At 43.6% G+C, this 23428-nt stretch overlaps 1 protein-coding gene across 1 annotated transcript in view; it reads left to right on the forward strand.

The window, feature by feature from the left end:
* RASGEF1C (RasGEF domain family member 1C) overlaps positions 1–16078 on the forward strand; it is a 39880-nt gene extending 23802 nt beyond the window's left edge. Inside the window, exons 10-13 of the mRNA XM_056860938.1 lie at positions 6554–6649; positions 11502–11625; positions 14122–14194; positions 15887–16078. Coding sequence (XP_056716916.1) covers positions 6554–6649; positions 11502–11625; positions 14122–14194; positions 15887–15911 — 318 coding nt within the window. The 3' untranslated portion in view covers positions 15912–16078. The remainder of the gene's footprint in view (positions 1–6553; positions 6650–11501; positions 11626–14121; positions 14195–15886) is intronic.
* Positions 16079–23428: the final 7350 nt, after the last annotated feature.

Here is a 23428-nt window from a genome sequence, read left to right on the forward strand (position 1 = left end):
CCAGATAAAATTCAATTAATTGCAACCATTGCCTGTATAAAGGGAAATATTATCTACTGGGGTCATGTAGCAAAGTTCTTTTGAAATATATTTATAATAATGCCTTAAATAAAGAAGAATGGGGTTTATTCATCCACATTCTATATTGGACAGTGATTTAAACATAATTTTTAAACTAAAACTCAGCATTTAGGTGTGAAATTCTGAAAGACATATATACCCCAATTTCCCCCACTGCCAGCTATTTGAATGTAAGTGCATATTACATCATGGTGTGGATTTTTTTCCAGGCAAGTGAAGGAGATGAATATCTTAAGACTTAATTGACTATCTGATTTGACTTGCAAATTTTCAGCACATTCCAGCAGCCACAGTGACTGCTCACAGTAGACTACACGTTTAATGTGTCATGCATTCCAATGGACTGTTATCAAAAAATAACTGTGGAGAATTTAATTTAGGGCAATGCAGAACACAGACCATACAGAAAAGCTGAAATGGCAGCCTGTAAGTGCATATGGGCAATCCATGTTCTTTGGAGGCTGGTAGAAAAAAATCCACCATGTCTAGATTTATTTTAATTGTTTTTTTCTTTAGGATTTATGCCTTGCTTTGCCTTCCCTTCTATTCTCCCCCCCCCCCAAGAGGAAGCCCAAATCAATCTATAACAATAAGAAAAACAACACAAAGGCTAATGAAATAAAGTCATGAATGAAATACTTGCCTATTTTTGCATGCCTTCTAAATGATTTGAAGTACTTCCTTTTTGAAGGAAGATACCTAGCTATAGTGCCAGTGCTGATGTGACTTGGATGTGACTTGGATAGGGGACCCTCATGGAGAGACAGTGAGAGAGGGGAGAGTCCTATATGTTCATGTGAGAGTGGTTATTCCCCACAGTGTGCTGGGCAGAGGCTCTGTGTCATTTTAGATTGTGCCTGCCGACTAACAGGCAGGCAGTACAGTTAACTGAGCATATCATATGCTTCCAATAGTTTGCTCTTGTGAGGAGGAAAGCAACAACATTTGCACTGGCTCCATGTTTTAAAGACTGTTGAAAGGCATCCTCACATCTATCACATGGTATTGGCCAATCCTTAAATTTAATGAGCAATGTGTTATAATCATAAGGTCATTGCCCAGAAGGGTATATCTGGGTATAGAAAATACTCCTAGGAATTGATGGCAGCAGTATCTAGGGCCAGGACTGTATCAAGTTTCTCCAGCATGTAAACTTACTATTTCATGGAGTGTGCTCCATAAATTGCAGGGAAGCTCCTCTCCTGCTACTTGCTCCCAGCTGTCATAATCTGTGTCTTCACTGTTAGTGTCCTTTTTAATCCCCAGGCACCAATTCAGGGTTTGAAGCCCTGAACCTGGATTTGATGTACGTGAAAAATAATTGGCATTTCAACAATACCGCAGTCCAAAACTTTGAATGATGTTGCTCAGTATCTTTAGGTATATATCAAACAGTACTGATGACAAAACGGCACCATCTGGTAACCTGACATTTGTTTCCCCTACAAAGGCAAGCAATAATATTCCATTGTGGCTTATAGTAGCTTTGCCTGTCAAAACCTAGAACTACCCTGACACATCCTGAACCTGCACCCATAGTAATCTACTCAGTAAGATTTGCTGGTCAGCAGGGTGATAAGATGCTGAGGTTCATACTAGAAATAACTATAGTAAAAGTTTAAATACCGGATATTCTCTAATGTTAATGTTTAGTTTATGGAGGGGGGTGGGGGATGGTGACAAGGAAAGAGCAGCCACATCATCCTTTTATCATATACCTCTTCACTGTTGTGTATTTTCAGGAAAGCAAAATCCCTTCCTGGTTTTGTGCGTGTGGTTGGACTCTCAGCCGGTTACTTAGCGGTCAGCTGTCATAAATAACTTGATAATATGTGTTGCTAAACCAAATGATTACTTTATTATCACCCTTTCCCAGAGCCTTACCTTTCCTCGAAGCTATTGTACTCTGGCGTGTAATTAACAAGGCACAATTCAGTTCATATAGAGAGGCCAGAGGATATATTTGAAAGTTATGCCCATGTGACATATTCATTATCGCCTTAAGAGAAAAGATAGGTCTGGTAGGAGTGACTAGAACTCCCCATCCAGGTGAATCTGCATAAGGCAGCTCGATGGAGGATTTTTATAGTGAACAGGGGCTTTCCACTGATGGGTCATGTGAGCTACAGTGCAGGTGAAGTTACATTGGGATGAATAGACCTCAGTTGCTTTGAGGGTTGCATTTTTGGGCTACCCTAAATGATCAAAGCTTCCCTGTCTTTGCTCTGTCCTAAACTCTAAATAGTTTTAAAAGTGGGATCCAGAAAGAAAGCCTAGAAGGAGGGGAGTGTCACAGCAATCGGTTTCTTCTGATGAATATGATTTATTTGAAAGGAAAGCAAATCCGATTCTAGTGATTTATTCAGAAAGGTATTTATTTAGTCTAGTCCAACTGAAGGTATTTTGGTTAAAGAAGATAGTAAGTGCCAAAATTAGTGGTTACAAATCAGCAATTAACAAATTTAGGCAGAGTAGCAGAAAGAAGCTGGAAGTGTTAAATTCTGCAATAGCTCTAGACGCTTCATTGCGAGATCAGTAAATCCGGTCTTCTTAGTGCAGTCTGGAGGAAAGACAGGCATTCCAAAGTATGGAGAAAGTGATTCAAAGCCATTTGCAGAATTCTGAGGTATTTGGTTTTTGGCCTGAAAATGCATGTTCCAGGCAATAGGATTACCATATATACCCAGGTATAAGCCGACCCGCGTATAAGCCGAGGTGCCTAATTTCTCCCCAAAAATGGGAAATTAGGCACCCGCGTATAAGCCGAGGGTCGGCTTATAACCCCTCCCCCCCCTGCAGGCTTACCTGACAGGGCTCCCGGCGAAGGCGGTGGTGGCGGCGGCGGGCCCCCCGCAGGAGGCTTCCAGGGCGGGGGGAGCCGGGCGCGCCCGGCAGCAGGCTTCCCCCGGCCCTTCCAGGGCGGGAGGTGCCAGGCGCGCGCGGCGGCGGCCGCACGGCCTTGCAGCGGCTGGAGCAGGCTTTCCCCGGCCCTTCCAGGGCGGGGGGAGCCAGGCGCGCCCAGCAGCAGGCTTCCCCCGGCCCTTCCAGGGAGGGGGGAGCCAGGCGCACTCGGCGGCGGCCGCGCGGCCTTGCAGCTGCCGCAGCAGGCTTCCCCCGGCCCTTCCAGGGCGGGAGGTGCCAGGCTTGCGCGGCGGCGGCCACGCGGCCTTGCAGCGGCTGCAGGAGGCCCTCACAGGGCGCTCCTGGCCAGGGGAAGCCGCATGGGCCCGGCAGCGGTGGCGGCGGCGATGGCGGCGGCGGTAAGTTGCCCCCTCCCTGCTCCCTCCTCCCCCCTCCCCTACCCCACAGTATTGACCCGCGTATAAGCCGAGGCCGGCTTTTTCAGCCCTTTTTTTGGGCTGAAAAACACGGCTTATACGCGAGTATATACGGTATATGTCCAGAAGGCTTCTAACATTCTACAGTGACTAGAAAATTAGAAAAGCCATGCTGGGTCATACCAAAAGTCCATCTAGATTCACACAATGGAAATTGTAGGGCTACCATACAGGGCATAGAGGTCAAGGCTTTCCCCTGATGTGGCATCCTAGCTTACTGCCTTTGAATGTGGACATTTCCTTTAGTCACTATGGGTAGTAGCCACTGATAGACCTGTCCTCCATGAATCTGTCTAATTCCCCTTTAAAGCCATCTATGCTTGTCACCGTTATTACATCCTCTGGTAGTGAATTCCACAATTTAATTACTCATTGACTAATTAAGCTTTGCAGAAGGTAGGGATGCCAGTTACTAGGTGGGACCTCGGTATCTCCCTGAAATACAGTCATGTCCAGACTACAGAGGTCAATTCCCCTGGAGAAAATGGATGTTTTGGAGGGTGGACCCTAGATGGCATTGTACCACACTGAGGCCTCTGTCCCTCTCCAGGCTCCACCTCCCAAATCTCCAGGAGTTTCCCAATCTGGAGCTGGCAACTCTACCCACACCCACCCCTCTGCCAGTGGCCAGGGAGGACCTGGCAACCCTAGCAGAAGGAATCTTGGCCAATCCCTCCTTCTCATTGCAATCCCTGTCCTCCTCAAAAGCTATTGCTAAAGGGCACAATAACCCCTGAGATGGCATAGGCTGCATTGTGTGTGGGGGGGGGGGGAATGGGAACTGGCAGAAATTGCCCTTTCTGGCCTGACCTCTAGGAGCAATTTTTGGAGACTGGTGGGGCTGCAGTGGGAAAGGGGAATTGGCGAATATTCCTTCCATGAACTACAATCTTTTCACAGTGATTTAAAACCCATAAATGTATTTTACCAAACCAATAAATATATTTTACAAGGCCAACTAATTCTGAAACAGACCCTTCGTACATCACATCAAAATTCAGACTGCAATCCAGAGCTGTTCTACTCTTGGGACTTTTATGTAATAGCAGCCAGCATAGAAATCTGTTTGAACTACAGCTCAACCAGAAGCTGAAACAGGAACCTAACATGGAGCCATACAGGGAGAGATGAATAACTGAATAAGGAAGCGGGATACCATACAGAAGTGGTGAGAGAAACAGAATCATCTGGAAAGGCATGGCTTGAAGGTTGTTTGAGAAAAGTTCAGCATGAATCAGAGCAAGCAAGTGGTGGATTTCTTCCTGGAAAAGCAAAGCATGTGGAATATGTGCCTTGGTCTTTTTAAAACATTTCTTTCACTCAGCCCAGCATTTGTAGTAGCTGTTTCTGGAGTCTTCCCCAAAGGCAGTTTGGTCTTGTATGCTCCTTTTCAGAAGGAGGGAAGTTGTGTCCATATGCTGGTACTGTGGCCTCTCAACTCCCTTGCATCTTACAATCCAGTTCCCCTCCTATCTAGAAAAAAACAAACTTCCTTCTCAGCTGTGGATAAAGAAAGAAAAAGAAAAGGAGCAGCCTGACAGGAAGGTAATGCTTAGAGCCTGCAGTCAAGCCCCACACAGTAACTCACTAGAATGTATTGAATCAGCACAGTAGGGAGGGAATGACAGACATGTACAATCTCCAGAACCTCCTGCTGTGCGTATTTTAAAATGCTGCCACCCTACCAGATGCAGAGACACCAGATTCATACATCCTTCGTACCTTTCGGTGCTGACTCTTAAATGCCACCCAAATACCCAATCTTTCTCTCCTCGCAGTTGAAGTAATAGCATGCTTTCTTTCCAGAAGCTGCATGGAAGGTTAGGTGCAGAGGCAATTACTCAAGCAAGCAATTTTATTAATGTTTTAGTCACAGACCTTAACAATGTTCAGATTAAAACGATACAAAATGTATAACCCACAACACCCAGAGTTACATGAACAAAAATTTTAAAATATTACAGACAGCCACATGTATACATATTGGTTACTGAATTGAATGTTATAGTTCTCCTAAATTAATCTTTACCTTTTTACCTTGGTGGCTATGTAATTGTTTAATCACATATCCAGTTCTCAGCTCAGACCACATTTACCATGTGGTCAGGGAGCCACTAAAAGTAGATTAATCAGTACAGTGATAAATGCAACAAGCAATAGTTATTCTACCAAATGCAAATAATAAATTCTATTCTGTCCATCTGTTTCTCACCTCCTCTCTTCCTCTCAGAAGGCATCCTTCCTGTACTGTCAGCTCTAGTCTGCCAGCCATGAGAACAAGAACACTACTACTTAACATGCTGTGGTTTGTGAATTATGGTGAGACATGACCACAAACTGCAGTTAGTATGAACCATGATGAACAAACCCTAGTTTGAAATCCCAATTTGGTGCCAACTAATAAGCCCTAGTTTGTCAGGCAGTCTGCATGAAGATGTCACAGCTAACTAATACTCTTTAGCAAATTAGAGTTTAATAAAGCCATGATTTATCGTGATGCAGCCTCAGTGTTAATTTGTATTGATTCACTGGATGTCTGTGGAGTGTACACCATGCTTTGGATAAAACATCCTGTGCCTAGATACCGGCTCTGCAATGTAAATCATCCTCTTTCATTCACTTCACTGGAATTTCTGCTCTTTGCTGAAGCCTTTGCCGTGTTAAGCCACAACAGCTGATTGTGCCATATGTTGCTTGTTTGAGTTTAATTGTTAATGTTCACTTAGCCATGTCTGTAGCATCCCACAACATCATTGTATTCTTTGGCTCTCTCATATCTTTCTGTGGTATGTAGAAAGCTTATCAGTTCACTTATAAAATGCCTCTGATGCAAAAATATCTTATTTTTGCTTAAAAATGAATGCTACTAAAATATTAATAGGTAATCAACAGAAACTTCAGAATCTACTTCATTATTTTGCCAGAAAAAATCTGTTCAGTGTGCTGCAGTTATTCTATGGGTTTTTAACGTTATCATTTGTATCCTGTCTCTTCTAGGCCTTGCCAGAATTAGTATTGCTTCATTAGAGTATTGTGCTGAAAGTTAATCTCTCTTTTCTTCTTGTGAATGGGTTATTCTTTCATGCAGAAAGAACAGAGCTGCAAAGATAATAGTTATGTCATTCCCTTCACAGATTGTGATCCCGTTCTTCAGCCTACTGATCAAAGACATTTATTTTTTGAATGAAGGATGCGCTAACCGCCTCCCAAACGGACATGTCAACTTTGAAGTAAGCAAAGTGAATATCAGCATCAAGTTCACAGAGTATTGCTCCCGTTGAGCTCTGGTGTATACATTTCAGTTGGGGTAACAAGGCCTGCAGCCCCCCAAAAGAGCCACTATTGCCTCAAAAGAAAAATACCAACTTACCTTTTCATAAAATATATCAGTTGAAAAGACTTTATAGTCTCCCAAGACCCTGTGTGGAACAATACCTGCAAATTTATGGTCACTCGTCCTGCCTCTGAAGCCCGTGCCTGAAGATCATGGACTCGCTGGAGCAGGCAGGATTTAACAAAGCACAAAGGAATGCAGCCAGGGGAGAAAATGGCTAGCCTCTTTTGCGCAAGTGCCATTCATGCATGGGGTTCTTTTGGATCCCAGCCAGAGTTTCTAATTTGAATATGGTCCCATCTGTCCCATTGGTTAGCTAGAAAAGGCAGTGTCAGAAATAATTAAAGGTACAGTTTGATGGTATAACATTAATTTTACAGAGATTAAGGTTGCAAGCCTGATGGGGAGAGCAAAGCTCTTTAGGAGCCAGCATGACCCTGTGCTGGCGTAAATGCCCATTTATCCCACGATAACGAGCACTTACGCCATCCTGGGGGCGAATGCACCAGGGAGCCGGCACGGCCCCCACCACCAATGCAGCCACACCGGCAGGGAATTCCTGGAAGGGAAAGCCCGCACTGGTGTTTGTGTGTGTGTGTGTGGGGGTTTCCTGGGGCGTTCATGTGGGCAGAGCTACCTTTAGGCAGCTTCCTAACCCCTTTTGCCTCAGGAGCACCTCCTTGTGCTACAGTGTTGTTGCACCACCTTTTTTGGTGGCGCAGCCTCGCTGTTTTCAATGGGGCCATTTTCTTTAATTCTATTTTTAAACTTTTAAAATGTCTAGAGCCCTGTTACAGCTACAGTGCTGGCACCACCATCACCGTTGTTTATCTTCCTTGGCAGAATCTGGCTTCTTTTAGCAGCAGAGAGGAAGGACAAGGAAGTGGCAGCCAGGGGGATTCTCAGAGGCTCCCTTGTTCCCTCTCACTGCTGCTCCAAGTCAGGCACTGGTGAGTAAGTATGACTAGGTGAGCAGTGGTGACTAGGGCTGTTAAAAAAAATTCGGTAAATTCGGATTTAGCAAAATTCGGCCCATTTTAATTCAGGAAATGCCAAAGTCCAAACTCCCCCAATTCGGATCTGTGCAATTCGGCATGAGATTCGGAGTTTGGGAATAAATTGGGCCGAATAAAGCCATTTAAAGCACATTCGGAGCTCTCCGTGGCTCCGGGGGGGCATTTTGGGGGATAGAGGTCCCAAACTTTCATGGTAGCTTGAGGGGACCCTTCTTGCAAGAACCCCCAAGTTTTGTAAAGATTGGGTCAAAGGGTCCCGGGTGTGAGCCCGGCCGCTGTGCGGCCCGAGGAGAGAAAGAGTGTCTGCGTGTGTGAGAGATCCCCGTGGGGGGGTGTGTGTGCATATTTTTTTTGTCGGCTTGCCTTTCAGTCAGACCCTCGGGCCAGGGTAATGGTACAGCCCAACTGCCGAGGCAACCACAACGGCCTTCTCCCAACTGCTGAGGCAGCCAGACCCCCGGGCCAGGGTAATGGTTCGGCCCAACTGCCGAGACCCTTCTTGCCAGAACCCCCAGGTTTTGTAAAGATTGGGTCAGAGGGTACCGAGATATGGGGCCTGGAAGGGGTCCCCCCCCAAAAAAAAATCGCCCACAGGAATAAAGCCACTTAAAGTACATTGGCGGCATTCCGTGGCTCCGGGGGGGGGGCATTTTTTGAGATAGAGGTCCCAAACTTTCAGGGTAGCTTGAGGGGACCCTTCTTGCAAGAACCCCCAAGTTTTGTAAAGATTGGATCAGGGGGTCTCAAGATATGGGGTCCCCCCCATCTGCCCATCTGAAAGCCCATCTGTATTTATATGTTAGACACCTTACTAAGCTTAATAGCACCCATATGAAATTAAAGTCTGTATACCACAGATGTCTGAGGTCCAGGGGTTGAATCTAAGCCATTAGGCTTGATCCAGAGATGCTGTTTTGCAGAAAGGAAGACCTCCTTCTGTGAGAGGAAGGGAAAATTACTTTAGCAGAAAAACACTTTTGGATCCAAGTCAGATTTTTTTTATAACTAATAAAGCCCATTCTTTGGTTCTTGTAGGTTATCCGGGCTGTGTGACCGTGGTCTTGGTATTTTCTTTCCTGACGTTTCGCCCGCAGCTGTGGCAGGCATCTTCAGAGGAGTAACAATGAAGGACAGTGTCTCACTGCTCACTGTGAGACACTGTCCTTCATTGTTACTCCTCTGAAGATGCCTGCCACAGCTGCGGGCGAAACGTCAGGAAAGAAAATACCAAGACCATGGTCACACAGCCCGGATAACCTACAAGAACCAATGAACTCTGACCATGAAAGCCTTCGACAAAACCCATTCTGTCTTCATTTTCTTTTCGCATGTCACAGAAGCTTGAGGAAAACAGTACTGAACAAATATCCCTTCCTATTAAATGTTTGTTTATTGGATTTTTATCCCGTTTTTTCTTTCAGGAGGGCATTTTATATAAAGGTGATAGGTCTATATTATAATGAAATGGTTCAAAAAGGTGTTTTATAAAAGGAATAGGACTGTGAACTATACCAATGTGCATAGTGTGTTTTATCTATTTGATGTATATATTGTCCTGCTCTCACTGCATTTTTAATACTTGTGTAATACCCTTTTTCAGTATTGTTTAACACAGAGGCCCCCAACCTTTTTCAGCCTGCAGGCACCTTTGGGATTCTGACAGAGAGTGGAGGGCGCAGCCACAAATGGCTGCCATGGGAGCTGGAGACAACCACAAAATATCAGGGATAGTAACTCTTCAACGTTTCAGGCAGAAGCACTTTTAACAGGATGCCTTTTTAAAATTAACATATTGTTTTAAAATATTTTCTTGCATATATGCAAAAGTATGTATCCTAAGCAAGCTAAAAAAAACCCTAATCTGGCAGTATTTGTCTTCATTTTACATATTTATGCAAAAATAAAAAAGGCTTCTATTGAATGTCCTTTTCTCATGAGCCCAGCCTATTTTCACATGTGCTATTACTTGTAACAATGTTGGTGCTGAAGGGCTGGTAAGAGCTTCTTGTACATGTGTACAGTAAGAGAGAGATTCTGGGCAGATTTAGATGGGAACATAAACGATTTTTGAAAAGTGAACAAAATGTGATGTTGTAATATTATCAACTTTCACTTGAATTATAAACATACATTAAAATTGGGAATATCTGGCAGCTTCAATATAGGTTCCAGTTTGGTACATTCAGTATTTTAGCTGTACAGCCCAATCATGTTTAGTCAGAATTAAATCCCACTGTGTTTTTAGAATAACACTCTGCTGTCTGCACAGGCAAAGGAGCCAGCATGACCTAGTGGTTAAGAGTGGCGGAGTCTCATCTGGTGAACCGGCTTTGATTCCCCACTCCTCCACATGAAGCCTGCTAAGTGAACTTGGGTTAGTCACAGTTCTCTCAGAACTCTCTCAGTCCCACCTACCTCACAAGGTGTCTGTTGTGGGGAGGGGAAGGGAAGGTGATTGTAAACCGCTTTGAGACTCCTAGAAAAGCAGGATATAAAAACCAACTCTCCTTCTTCTTCCTCCTCCTCCTCCTCCTTCCTCCTCCTCCTCCTCCTCCTTCTCCTCAAAAAGCCACTATTTGCATTATACCCCAAACTTCAAAAACTTAAATAGCCCCACTTAGTCACACCCACTTTCTAAAAACATTTGTTGGGCACCAGGAAAGGAGCTGCCAGTTACCATGGACTGCACAGGCACCACATTGAGGACCACTGGTTTAACATATCACATCTAATAATGTGTGTGTGTGTAAAGTGCTGTCAAGTCACAGCCGACTTATGGTGACCCCAGCAGGGGCTTTCAAGGCAAGTGAAACACAGAGGTGGTTTGCTATTGCCTTCCTCTTCCTTGGTGGTCTTCCTTCCAATTACCAACCTTGCTTAGCTTCCGAGATCTGACAAGATCAGGCTATACCATGCTACTTTCCCTCTCCATCTAATAACATATCATGTCTAATAATTCAGGCTTTGTTTCAGTTTTCTATAATCCTAGTCCTATTACATTGGTTATTAGACGTTTCATCCTACGGGTTGCATTGATTTGTACTGTGTCTTGAGTCTCAGTGAGAAAGGTGGACTATAAATGAAGTAAATAAAGAAGAATCCTAGGGCAGCATGCATGGTCCTTTCTCCTCGTTTTAATGTAGGTTAGGCTGAGAGTGAGCAGCTGGTCCAAGATAGAGAATTTATTATTCAGTGTTATTTTAGAATGTTTTAAATTGTTGTAATATTGTTTATATTATGAGATGTATTAATATTGTGATGTTAGCTGCTCTGAGCCTGTCTTGCTGGGAAGGGTGGGATATAAATAACATTTATTACTATCATTGTTATTATTACCCAGTTAGCTTAATGGCAGAATAGGCATCTGAATCCAGGTGCCCTCAGTTGTAAGCTTATACTTTCATTGGTATGAAATGCATTCACTGTTTAGCAGTTATATGAGCCTTGGTAATAATTTTAATGATATAGCTCCAGGCTATACTGATCTTGTCAGATCTCAGAAGCTAAGCAGGGTTGGCCCAGGCTAGTATTTGGATGGGAGACTTCCAAGGAGTACCAGGGTCGTGACATGGAGGCAGGCAATGGCAAACCACCTCTGAACGGCTCTTGCCTTGAAAACCCTACAGGCTCTCCATAAGCCAGATGTGACTTGACGGGCGGGGGGGGGGGGGGGAACAAAACACAAACAGTGTCTCTGTACCCATATTTTTTTCAATTATTATTTCTTTACAGAAATTCCTGGAACTGGCTAAACAAGTAGGAGAATTTATAACATGGAAACAAGTAGAATGTCCATTTGAACAAGATGATAATATCATCCACTATTTACATACAGCACCCATCTTTACTGAGGATGGTAAGGAATTCCAGTTTATTTTTAGCAGACTACAGTGATACACGTAAATATTATAACATCACACTTGATAAAATGTAATTTTCAGAATCTGTCTTCCTACAGATCTATTGTCTGCAGACAGCAGTAAGAATGATTCTCTGGGCCTTTATCTTTTCCCATAACTTTTCAACCAGTCATCTTGCTTGTAGCAAATCATCTCTCTGGTACCCACAAAGGATTAGGCTTTGTAGCTATACCATGAGATGCTGTCATGAATGCCAGTCATGCTCTAGCTGAAAGCGTTCTGAGCTGAGCTTCTATTCCCTAAAAGTGAACAAGGCAGTCTTTCCCCAAGTGCAGTTTTTGATGGCTGCAGGCAAAGAAAGCAGAGCCCAGCTCCCAACAGAGGGATGTTTACCTTTTAAAATGTGCTTGGAGGGAGGTGGAAAGCTTTCTGAGTAGTCCTTTCATCGAGCAATTTTTCATTCCTGTTTGCAGATTAATTTCTGTCTGCCTCTCTTCCTTCCCATCCAAACTAACATTCAACTCCCTGCCATTTCATAATGGGTTAATTCAATCACATCCCATTATCATCATGTCAATGATAAGGGGTGAATTTGTTGGCTTCGCCTGCATGTGTCCATAAGCTTGGCTGACTTTTGATTTGTTTCTGAACTTTTTGCTTTTAAAGATCAGCCTTTAAACCACTTCTTCATTAATCATATTAGACAGCTGGGTCTTCATTTGCCACACATGAAGTGATGCTGTAGCAAAGAAAATTACTCTCGATCCCCATAAGGAACAACTGTCAAAAAGTAAAAAAAAAAATTAAAGCAATTACAGTGAGCCTTACAAGAAGGGGATGCGGACAGAGTAACTCTAGCACTGCTCAGTCTTCTGGAATAGGCCAGTGGGTTAAAAAGCCCATGTGAAAAGGGGCGCTAGAGCCCATTCCTGAAGAGGGGGCGAAGCTCGTTAGGAGCCAGTGTGACCCCACGCTGTCATAGGTGCCACCCTATCATGGAATAAGGTGGCACCTACGCCGGCACAGGGACAAACATGCCGGCGTCCAGGCACCACCAGCCCCTGCAGCCAGGCCAGCATGGGTGGGGCATTCCCGGGGGTGGAGCTGTTTTTAGGCAGTTTCCACAGCCTTTTCACCTCGGGAACACCCCCTTGCGCAGCAGTGGGGCTACACCACCTCTTTTGGGGGTGCAGCCCAATTGGAGGTAATGGGGGATTTCCCCCTCGTTCTCCATTGTTATTTGTAAAACAGCCTTTTTTCGCCTCTGTGGTGGTCAGGAAGCCTCCCAGCCACCATGATTCTGCCACCCCCTTCAGGATTGGGCAGCAAGTCTTCCAGCTATGAGTAGGTAATTGAAGCCATCTCTCCCTACTCTCCAGGTGATCCCAAATCTTTTTTTTCAGCTTGGGATTTTTTCATATATGAGTTCACTACTTTCTTAGGAAAAGCCATGTATACCACATGTAGATCATCACGATGAACATTCTTCACCTGTGACAATACACAAGTGGGTCTCAGTCAGGCACTAGACCCCACAAATCAACTAATGGCCCCAAAGGGGTCTACACATCTTCATTAAAAAAAAAAAAGGTTCATCCACCCAATTTAGTGAAGCTTGAAAGAACATTAAAATATGGATGTAGGCACATATTCCAGTGGGCATCTGTATCCACATTAGCTTTGCAATTGGAAACCTGCTTCCTGCATATATACCCTTGTTTCTTCATGTGCTTTTTGATTCAATATGAAATCTCCAAAAAAAAGAGGCAGATTAAGAACATTTGTTTTGGCTACCTTGTTATGCCTAATAATAAATAGTGAGTTCTTAAGGGGGAAAATGTGGTCTGAAATATGGCGTAGGAGTGGCTTTCTCAGCTGTTGTGGTGCAAGCTTCTGGTTGAATTGTAGAAATATCCTACATGAGGCGAAGCTGGTGGACTTTCCAGCTCTTCCTCCCTTGCCCTGTTAAACCTCTTCCTTTCCTGTTGCTGAAATAATTTTGCCATTACAACAGGAACAGGATTGCCTCTTCAGCTCTTAGGCTAAAGCACCAGGGGTCACAGGCCATCAAGCCCAATCTGCCTCTGCGGTCTTCCCTCAAAATATCCCTTCCACTATGCTGCTGATCTGCACACTGCACATATAGTGTTACAGGATCGGTTTGTCCTTAGCATAAACATAAGAGTATCAGTGCTTGCTGCTTCCTTTGTGCCAGCGCCACAGAATCTAATATTGGATTCTTAATTCCAAGAAAGCAGATTTGCCAGTTCAGTCTTCACTTCACAAAAACATCACTTGATAAAATGCTATCTTGAAACAAGTTTAAACAGTAGTTGTGCATGTTTGCATGTTTACTCAGAACTCATTCTATGGGTTCAGGAGGGCTTGTTACCAAGTAAATTTGCACTCAGTTGTAGCATTATTCTTTTTAGTTGTTTGTTTAGTGTGCCCTCTGGGTGTCATAACCAATCTTGTCCCCTCTCCCTTTTTAGGTTTGTATCTGGCTTCCTATGAAAGCGAAAGTCCAGAAAACCAAACTGAAAAAGAAAGGTGGAAAACGTTGAGGTATGAGTTCGTTTATGTTGAGTCAGAGGTTTCCAACATGGAAAGTTTGCTACGATTGGGTATAGATGAAAGGGCACCATTTTGAAAAAGTATCATTTGTCTCCAATAGCACCCATAAAATTAACTAAATGTTATATGAAAGATTTAGGACCAGATTGTATATTCCATGCAAATGTTACTTAGTAGCTATTTTTAAACCAGAAAAATCTCTTCAGGAGTAGATGATTGGGTTGGAGAAGTAGCAAAGTGAAGGGCTTACTACAGTTTGATGTGTTTACCAAGCTATGTATTACATGCAAGGTAGTGGTAACATAGGGTATGTTGTATGTTTGCTTGTAAGCAAACTAATGATTCTGTACACAGTTGGGCCAGTTGAGACCCTTTGAATCAGTTCTCTAACACATTAGGGAATCTTGAGTTAACTGTATTACCATACTAATTCTAGTGAGTATACTGGTATCTTGGTTGGGTCACTGGAGTTGCTTGGGAACCATTACACAAGCATATGAAAGAACCCATGGAAACCTAAAGTAGGGGACTCAGTGCAATCCTATGGAGAGTTACTCCAGTCTAAGCCCATTGACTTCAATGGGCTTAGACTGGAGTAATTCACTTTAGGATTGCACTGTTAGTTGACTAGGTACAAGGCAGTGCAGGGTGGGTTGGTACTTGTTCATCCCCCCCTCCATATGGATCTAGGTTTTTGTAAGGAACTTTGTTCAAGGCACATGTGGGATGTTTTGGTATAAAGTGACACGAGAGCTGGCGGATTGTGCCAACGTCCAGGAATGACCACCAGAATCACTAGAGCTTATAGAAATGCAGTTGTTTATTTACAGTGCTATATACACACACTCTCCACCTTAACTCCCAACCCAGACTCACAGAGTCTTACACTTATATACAATGCCATTTCCAGGCATCAATTAGCAGTACATGCATAGTCACTTTCCAGGTGCAACACCACACCTCAGCCTCTGGCCTCAACTGGATCTGGCCAGTATAATCAGGCCTCCTAGGGGCTTTCCAGGCCATTGCATCAGCCTATGGTTGACAGTTAGATCCCTTTCATCTAAGTCTGCCTGTCACAGCTAATATGACAGCCTTGCATATTCCAACATCTTGTAATGGTAATGAACTTATACTAGAATTAAAGTAATGATAAAGGATGGATAATTACCCTTTTTAAACAGTAGTAGCTATGCTGGAAGTATAAATATAGGTAATAATGGCACGTGAAAACCAATTTTAATGATGTCCACTTTGTCTATGCATGTTTTTAAGAGGCATGCATGGCAACAGCTGGAAGCTGCATGTCTCTACAGCTTCAGAAGGACACTAAGATGTGTGAATCATTCAAACAAATGTATGTTGGGAAGAAATAACAGAAGTGCCTGATTTCATAGAAAACTTAGTCAATTGAGCATGTTTTTATCCTAACCCCTGTGTTGCCTAGTTTTCCCAGCATGTCATCTTCCCTTCGCTTACTTCTAAAAGTGAGGCTACATCTTTTCAAAACTTTTGTCTGAGTTTCTTCTTTGCTGTTGTTACTGCCCTGGAGCATTAGGCATAGTCAGCTTCAGTGCAAAACAGAGAAATGCTGCCAGGGTTAACTCCGAATAACCCTATGCCACACTTGTTTTCTCTCTCTTTCTCTCTCTTGTTTACTATTACCATGTTTCTTCTTTGCAGGTCTACTATCTTAGGAAAGACTTGAAGATAAAGATATACGACTCAGTAGGATAAAATAAATCAGCAAAACTACTTTGCACTACTGATTCCAAAGATGCCTGTTTGGGATTTAGGAGATTTTATTCTTTATTTTTGGGTGCGTTTTTGGACTATGTGGTTAAAGAGGATTAATCCACCAGACTTAACAGATGAGGTGTTTTTTTTTAACTGCACGCACAATAATGTTTTCTAGCAACTCTCAACAGCAAAAGCCTGGAAGGCCGCTGGACCAGAACCAAGTCCTAATCACTGCAGAACTTTGTCTCTGAAGAAAGGGCAAAGGACGGGAGCTGTGATACTGCAAACACAAAAACAATCTCCATTGGAAAGGTACAGGGTGTGTGTCTCAGAAACAGGGTGTATTGGACAGTAGCACTCCGATAGCTGTCAAGAGTTCGTTCTACCAAACGCAGCATTATTCTGGTTACTTTCTGCATAAGAAGGAACCATTTTCCCTCCACAGACTTCAGTCTTATTGAACAGTATTCTGACAGCAGGAGAAAAGACTCGTACAAAACCACATCCATGTAGAAAATTCATGCAAACCCCCACCCATTTTTTTAAATTATACACAGTCATTTGAGCAGTGAACATCTGTAACTTCTCCTTCTGTATGGGTGTGAAGCATATTTTTTTCCTTAACACTATATAATACTGTCATCTCCTAAGCTATTCTGGTAAAGTAAATGGCTCTCAGTTTGACTTACCTCTGTATGGAGCAGGGAGCATATTCTGTAACTATGATGGCTGATACTCGAGAGCAAGAGGCCTTATGTCATTGAGAGTTGTTGGAAGACGAACCCATTAAGGGCTCTAACAGGTTAAAGTGATGGTTTTCTTTCATCGACTCAATTTATCTTCAAGTCTGATAAAGAATACTTGATGGGGAATGATTAGGATACTAGGGGTCTTTTCTTGTGCATTCAAGGTGAACGTTTTCATTCTTTAAACATTGCACTGTGGAAGAAGAATAGTCAACATACTGTTCCCAAGATGAGTGTCTCATTTTATGATTTTCCTTGTTATGTATTGAACCCAGGTTCACTGCTTTCCATCTACGGGAACAGTGAGCCATCTATTATGTCTTATTGTGGTGTTTATGGAGATCAAGATGGTGTTGCATTGCATAATTGTTTACCTGTACTTTCATAGGAAACAGAAGTAACGGTGCAGGTTTTAAAAATGTAAATATGAGTTACAGAAGGGATGCTGAAAAGCATATGGATAACTATAAAATAACAAAGGGGAAATGTCCAGATCTTCACTCTTGTAACTGGGGCTTTGTTGCATAGCAGGGTCAGAATTATGTCACAGAGATCACTTCACAGGCAGTTCAGATGCTGACCACTTCGGTAATATGCTATTTTCAGTGAGCTTAGTCTTAGAATCACGTTTGCTCACTGCATATATAAAGATATGTAATTTTGTGCATAATTGGCCCAACTTCCACAACCACCCCCAAAAAAGGTGGAAGAAAAATAGAATTTGAGGAACCATGTGAACAAATTGTGTCTCACATTACTTCTGGAGAGCCAGCATGGTGTAGTGGTTAAGAGTGGTGATTTGGAGCAGTGGACTCTGATCCGGAGAACCGGGTTTGATTCCCTACTCCTCCAGATGAGCAGTGGACTCTAATCTGGTGAACCAGGTTGGTTTCCCCACTCCTACACATGAAGCCAGATGGGTGACGTTAGAGCTCTCTCATCCCCACCTACCTCACAGGGTGCCTGTTGCGGGGAGGGGAAGGGAAGGTAATTGTAAGCCAGTTTGATTCTCCCTTAAGGGGTAGAGAAAGTCGGCATATAAACACCAACCTTTCTTCTTCCTCTTCCTCCTCCTCCGTGCAGTGGCTCAGAAGTTGCAACACATCTACCCCCCCCCCAATGTATAGAGTTTAACTATGGCAATCAATGTCTGAACTGGCCCTCAGCTGAACAAAACAGTCATTAGACATTGGGTATGTTTGAATAGTAATTTGGATAGACTGTTGACTTCCACTTCTGAGTGTATAAACAGCAAAGTCTGATAAGACTCCCCAGAGGGCTGCTCAGAAGCCATCACTGGTGCTTTCTCTGAATTAGGCCATCTTATCCTCTGGAATGCAACTCAGTGATTGTATCTACAGGGACTTGTGTTATCACTGCTCGAAAAACTACTCACATGCACACTCATGTTTCCATTCTGTAATGTAAACTCCTTCCCATGATAGCTACTGCTGGCATAAAAAGATTTCATGTCAGCCTTGCAAAAAACTGTTGTGAAATATCTTTTTTTGCCTTATGAAAAAGCTGACTTATGACAACCTCATAGAGTTTGCAAGACAAGAGATGTTCAGAGCTGGTTTACCATTGCCAGCTTCCACGTCACATCCCTGGTATTCCTTGGAGGTCTCCCATCCAAATACTTGACAAGGTTGAGACTGAGAGTGTGTGAGTGGCCCAAGGTCACCCAGCAAGTTTCCATGGCAAAGTAGGGATTCAAACCTGTGTTTCCCCAGATCCTAGTCTGACACCTTAACTGCTACACCACGCTGTCTCTCTGTGAATTTATTAGGTCATGGAAAATTTACACTCATATGACTGCCTAGACATCTATATCAGTTATTTGTTATCTAAAAGGACAAAGAAAATAAAAGCTTTGATAAATTCCTTTTGGGCACAAACAACCAAGTGACTAGCTATATACAAGCCTGCCTCATGATCAGCCCCAACCATACTGTGAGTACTTCTCAACTTCTAGGTTGAGCACTACAATGTGGAAGTCAGTGGGTGTGTGATGTTTGGACCATCCCCTGTGTTTTGGGCTTTTTCTGTAACAGACTTCAGCAGATGAATAGAGGTGAAAAATCATAGATGATTTGCAGTCTATGGTACCCTATGGGACTCTTCTGGCTGCTTATACATCATCACACCCGCACATTATAGCAGCGGGGTTGTAAAGTGGCCCCTTGCAAAGTGGCTGCATATTACTGGGAAACTAGTAGCAGTGAACCAGCTGCTCTCGATGTAATGAAGAACCCATTTGCTACAAGACCCCCTCCCCACTCCCAGAACAGAACCCTGTCTGCCAAGGTCAGAGTTTTTGACTTGTAGCTACGTGATCCCCAGGTTTCAGTTTCAAGAGGATACGGGCAAGTGGCAATATGGAAATTATCTGACGACAGGAGACAGTGTGATGTTATTCATGAGAAGTTTTCTGTTTAACATTATATGCTGATGAAAAGAGGTTCTGTTAACTTAACAACTGCCACTCCCCCAACTATTTCAGTATTGCATCTATAGATTCCAACCAGCAAACAGTAAACCTATTCATGAATAACTATCAGAAGTACATGTGTATTCTCTGAACGACCATTCCCTTAAATATGTATGTGTTTTGAATTTCCCATTTATGACTTGAATGGCTGACATTAGACTGCACAGAAATGGGTGGATGGGCAGGCTTGCTTTTTAACAGTGAACATTCTCTTTTGATTTCAGTGATCCATAGTAGATATAATGCTAGCAGAAGCCAAGCCTAGTTACCAGCCAGGTCTGCCCAATAGCACTCCAAAAGGATAATTTATGCTCTGTGCATCTGTTCTGTTTGCTTGAGATGCTGAAGTGAGGTAATGCCATGCTTTTTGATATTTGACAGGCTGATCTAAGCATTTGTGTGCCAGTGTTCTACACCTATAAAACATACCGCAGTATTTGGCATAGGATCAACTTGTGTCAAAAGAATTCTTCCACTCCAGCTGGGTTTAAGGTCATCTTATTGAGAGTTATGAGTGTCAGAAGTTGTACCAAAAATATAAGTCCTGGAGCTGTACAATTAGATTAAGCCATATGTTTTAAATCTGAGTAAGTGGCCTTATTTCTTAGATGCCCTGAACATCCTTTCTTCCAACCCTGATGGCAGCTGGAAATTAGCCCAAGGTTCACAACAGTCCAAAATATTTCAAAAAGATTTTATTTTCTAAGACACAAAGGCCCCAGGATTTATTAGGGGGCGCATTTTGCGGCTCAGGGCTGGAACCATGAGGAGGGAAGCCATCTTGCCAGCGCCAAGCCAATGTTGCAGGGCCCAGGGGAGAGACAGGGTCCGGGGCTGCTTTAAGCTTCCAGAGGAAGGCCTGGATATGATGTTGCACCATCCATTGCATGACTGCACGACATGGGGCTGCCCCGCCTCTCCCCTATTTAGCTGGCTGTAGTGTGGGGGCCTGTCACAGTTGTAGAGATACATATATAGGTGTGCGTATTTGCCATCTCAGACATTCCTGATGTTTTCTTCTTTGAAAATATATTCCTTTTCTTAATTTATTCACACTGTACACCACTCCTTGCTCAGTCCTGAAAAAAAGTCTAAATACTGCAATCAGCACCTAGATTGAACATATTTTTGTGTGATTAACTAATTTACTTACACCGTTGATTATGTATAAATTACATAAACCAATAATTCAAACATCCTTGGTTCAGATTTTGACTGGGCAAACAGAACCCCCGAACAATCTGTTCTTGTCTCTGCCCACTAATAGGATGACCGTGATGAGTTCTCCAGGGCCGGACCCCAGGCCTCACATGGAAGTTGGCAACCCTAATTCTTTAACATTTCCTTGTATGGCAGCTGTTAATTCTTTGATTCTTCTCATACACTCACCAAAAAGAAGCCCTGAAAAACTAAAATAAAAACCCCAAGTCCATATCCTGCTTGAAAGTATGTCCAAGCCTGTCTGCTGCTTAGCAACCTTCTCTCACTACAGAGGAAGAGAAAGTGTCTCCACTCTAGAAGGGGAGGGGCTTAATGGGGCAAGCCACCAATCAAAACCTCCAGCATTCATTTGCCCCTCACCATTCCTCACAGAGGGGATTATCCAATAACAAAAACAGAGTATGTACATCCAAGAACTCCTGCCCTGCCTCCTTTTCATCCCAACTCCGTTCTCCAAGGGGAATACCTGCACATCTGGTTCCCAGGAGGTTCTGTTGGGGCCGCCATAGAGCTGGGGAGGTAGGAAGAAACTCTCAGAGTTTGGGAGGAAGTCCCTCTCCGGTCCATCCACGCATCGCTTGCCCAGTCCTTTCCACCACAGAGCCACTGCCACTTGCTTCCTTCCATACCAAGACTTGCCCAGAGGCTGTCCACCCCACTCTGCTCACCGCTCAGTCTGGGGCAGGAGGGCCTCTGTCCCCACCTGGCTTCCCCAGTCCCACTCCTCCATGACCTTAAGGGGGGGCAGCAGTAGGGATGCCAGCCTCCACATGGGACCTGGGGATTCTCCAGTATTACAGCTTACCTCCAGACTACAGAGGCAGCTCAGGTGAGATGGGGGGCACAGACAGGTGGGTGGGACCACTTCCTCCCTCCTAGCTCCAGTGTCTCCCCTGCAGCTCTTTACCTCCAGAAGCTAAAGAAACTTTCCTCCAGCTGGGAGGGAGCAGCCAGGGGAGGGGGAAGGACTGGGATGTGTCCTGCCAAGGGCAGTCACCTGGGAAACCAGCATCCTGTGCCTCTGTGCCTGTCCCCCTGCCCTGGTGTGCTGAGCTGGGAGCTGGGGCTGGCCAGGTTGCCGCTCAACTGCCTCGCCCTCGGCTCTCCTCTGAGCAGCAGTGCTACTGCCACCCTGCCTCCTTCCTGTTGATCCCGCCCTGGCCGAGGAGAGGGCATAACCTGTTCAGAAGGGTGCAGCATGTGCAGGAGTCAGGTGAGCAGCCACAGCCTTTGAGCCGTCTGTCGCCGTCCCCTCTCTGCCTGGCACCCGGGGCAGCTGCCTCCCCTCGCTCTCCCTAGATCCGGCCCTCCAGCTCTCCAAGGATTGTGCATGAATGGACAAAGCCTCGAGTAACAAAAGCAGAAAAGTGGTAATAGTGTTCTCTTGCACAGAAATAGGATTGTCATTTGGCAACATGAATGTTGCAGCCACACTTACCACCTGTGCACATTAACTGAAGCAGCTCAAAGTAGCCAGGCACCTGAGCTACTTTGGTGAATGTGTCCCTTTCCCAGTTACCTGGAAAATGGAATACCAGAATGGCTACCTTAGAAAACAATGCATATACCTAGATTTTCTAGAATATCCAACAATAGCAGATAAAGAAATGTTTTCCTATCTGAAAGAAAGAAATAGCTAAAAGCACCACATCCTGATGTGTATTAAAGCATGCAAAGGCTGACCTAACCTCTCAGCAGCTAGCTGACAACCTCTGCAGATTTCAAATTCTATTATTTTCCAACAGATTTGCATTTGTGACAACTACTTTTGCAGATGCTATGTGTGAGGAACAAAGCAAATGTCTGCTCCAGAAATATAATATGAATATATTATACAAATCCTTTCAGCAAGTATTAACATAAATTCTTCTGTGAGCAGCACATAGGGGTGAATATAGACTATATTGCAAATCAGCTGAAAGCAATCATCATAGCAGCAGTAGCCGTAGTTTCAAAATAGACCCAGCTATTTAATTACGAAGTGGACTTACAATGCCATCCAAAGCAGAATTACACCCTTCCAAGCCCATTGACTTCTATGGATTTAGAAGAAGAAGAGTTGGTTTTTATAACCCGCTTTTTCTCTACTGTAAGGAGTCTCCAAGAGGCTTACAATCGCCTTCCCTCCCACCCCCCAAAACAGGCATCTTGTGAGTTAGGTGGGGATGAGTGAATTCTGAGAGAACTGTGACTGGCCCAAGGTCGCCCAGCAGGCTTCTTGTGTAGGAGTGGGGAATCAAACACGATTCTCCAGATTAGAGTCCATTGCTCTTAACCACTACACCATGCTGGCTCCAAAAGGGCATAACTCTTGTTTGGGATGGCTCTGATCCAGATGCGCTGCGAGAAATTTGCATGTGACAGAATGTGCATTCCTATCAACATTGCAGTGCATTGGAAATGCACATCTTCAGTAACAACGTAGACTCTAGATGTTATCTTGATGCACAGTGAATGTAAATGCACATCTGATATGCATCCACATAATTATACATAGATCTGGATGAAAAAGTCTATTATGCATGTGGCTCTTGCTTATTGGATTTAGGTATACAACTGTGTCTAGTTTATATAGAACAGTGATTCAGTTTATTCACAGAATCTTGGGAGGGGGAAGGTAATTAGTGTGTCACACCATGAAGTTATAAACTTTACATGCATTAGTAATGTGCCAAGCAGGACTTTCAGTATTTCAGTTACACTTGACAAGTAATCTAAACGTTGCATATATTTTTTTATTTTGAAATAGTCGTTGCTTGAGAAAGCATCATCATCCTCTGCAGCAACCAAAAAGTAGTCCAATCCCTCATTATATCCATATTACATTATATTTTGAATTGCCAATCTATTGAATGCCTTGTTTAAAACAGGAACATTGTCTTGCTCAAGGCTGTAAACGTAAAGTCATCACAATTTGAGGCAACCTGCTCAGTAATTAATATTTATTTAAAAGAAAGAGGCAAAGTGAATTTGTTAGCAGCAATTTTAGTATCACTGTAAAAAGAAGAATGAAGGGTTAATACCATT

The sequence above is a fragment of the Euleptes europaea genome, chromosome 1, assembly GCF_029931775.1.
Source record: "Euleptes europaea isolate rEulEur1 chromosome 1, rEulEur1.hap1, whole genome shotgun sequence".
Lineage (NCBI taxonomy): Eukaryota > Metazoa > Chordata > Lepidosauria > Squamata > Sphaerodactylidae > Euleptes > Euleptes europaea.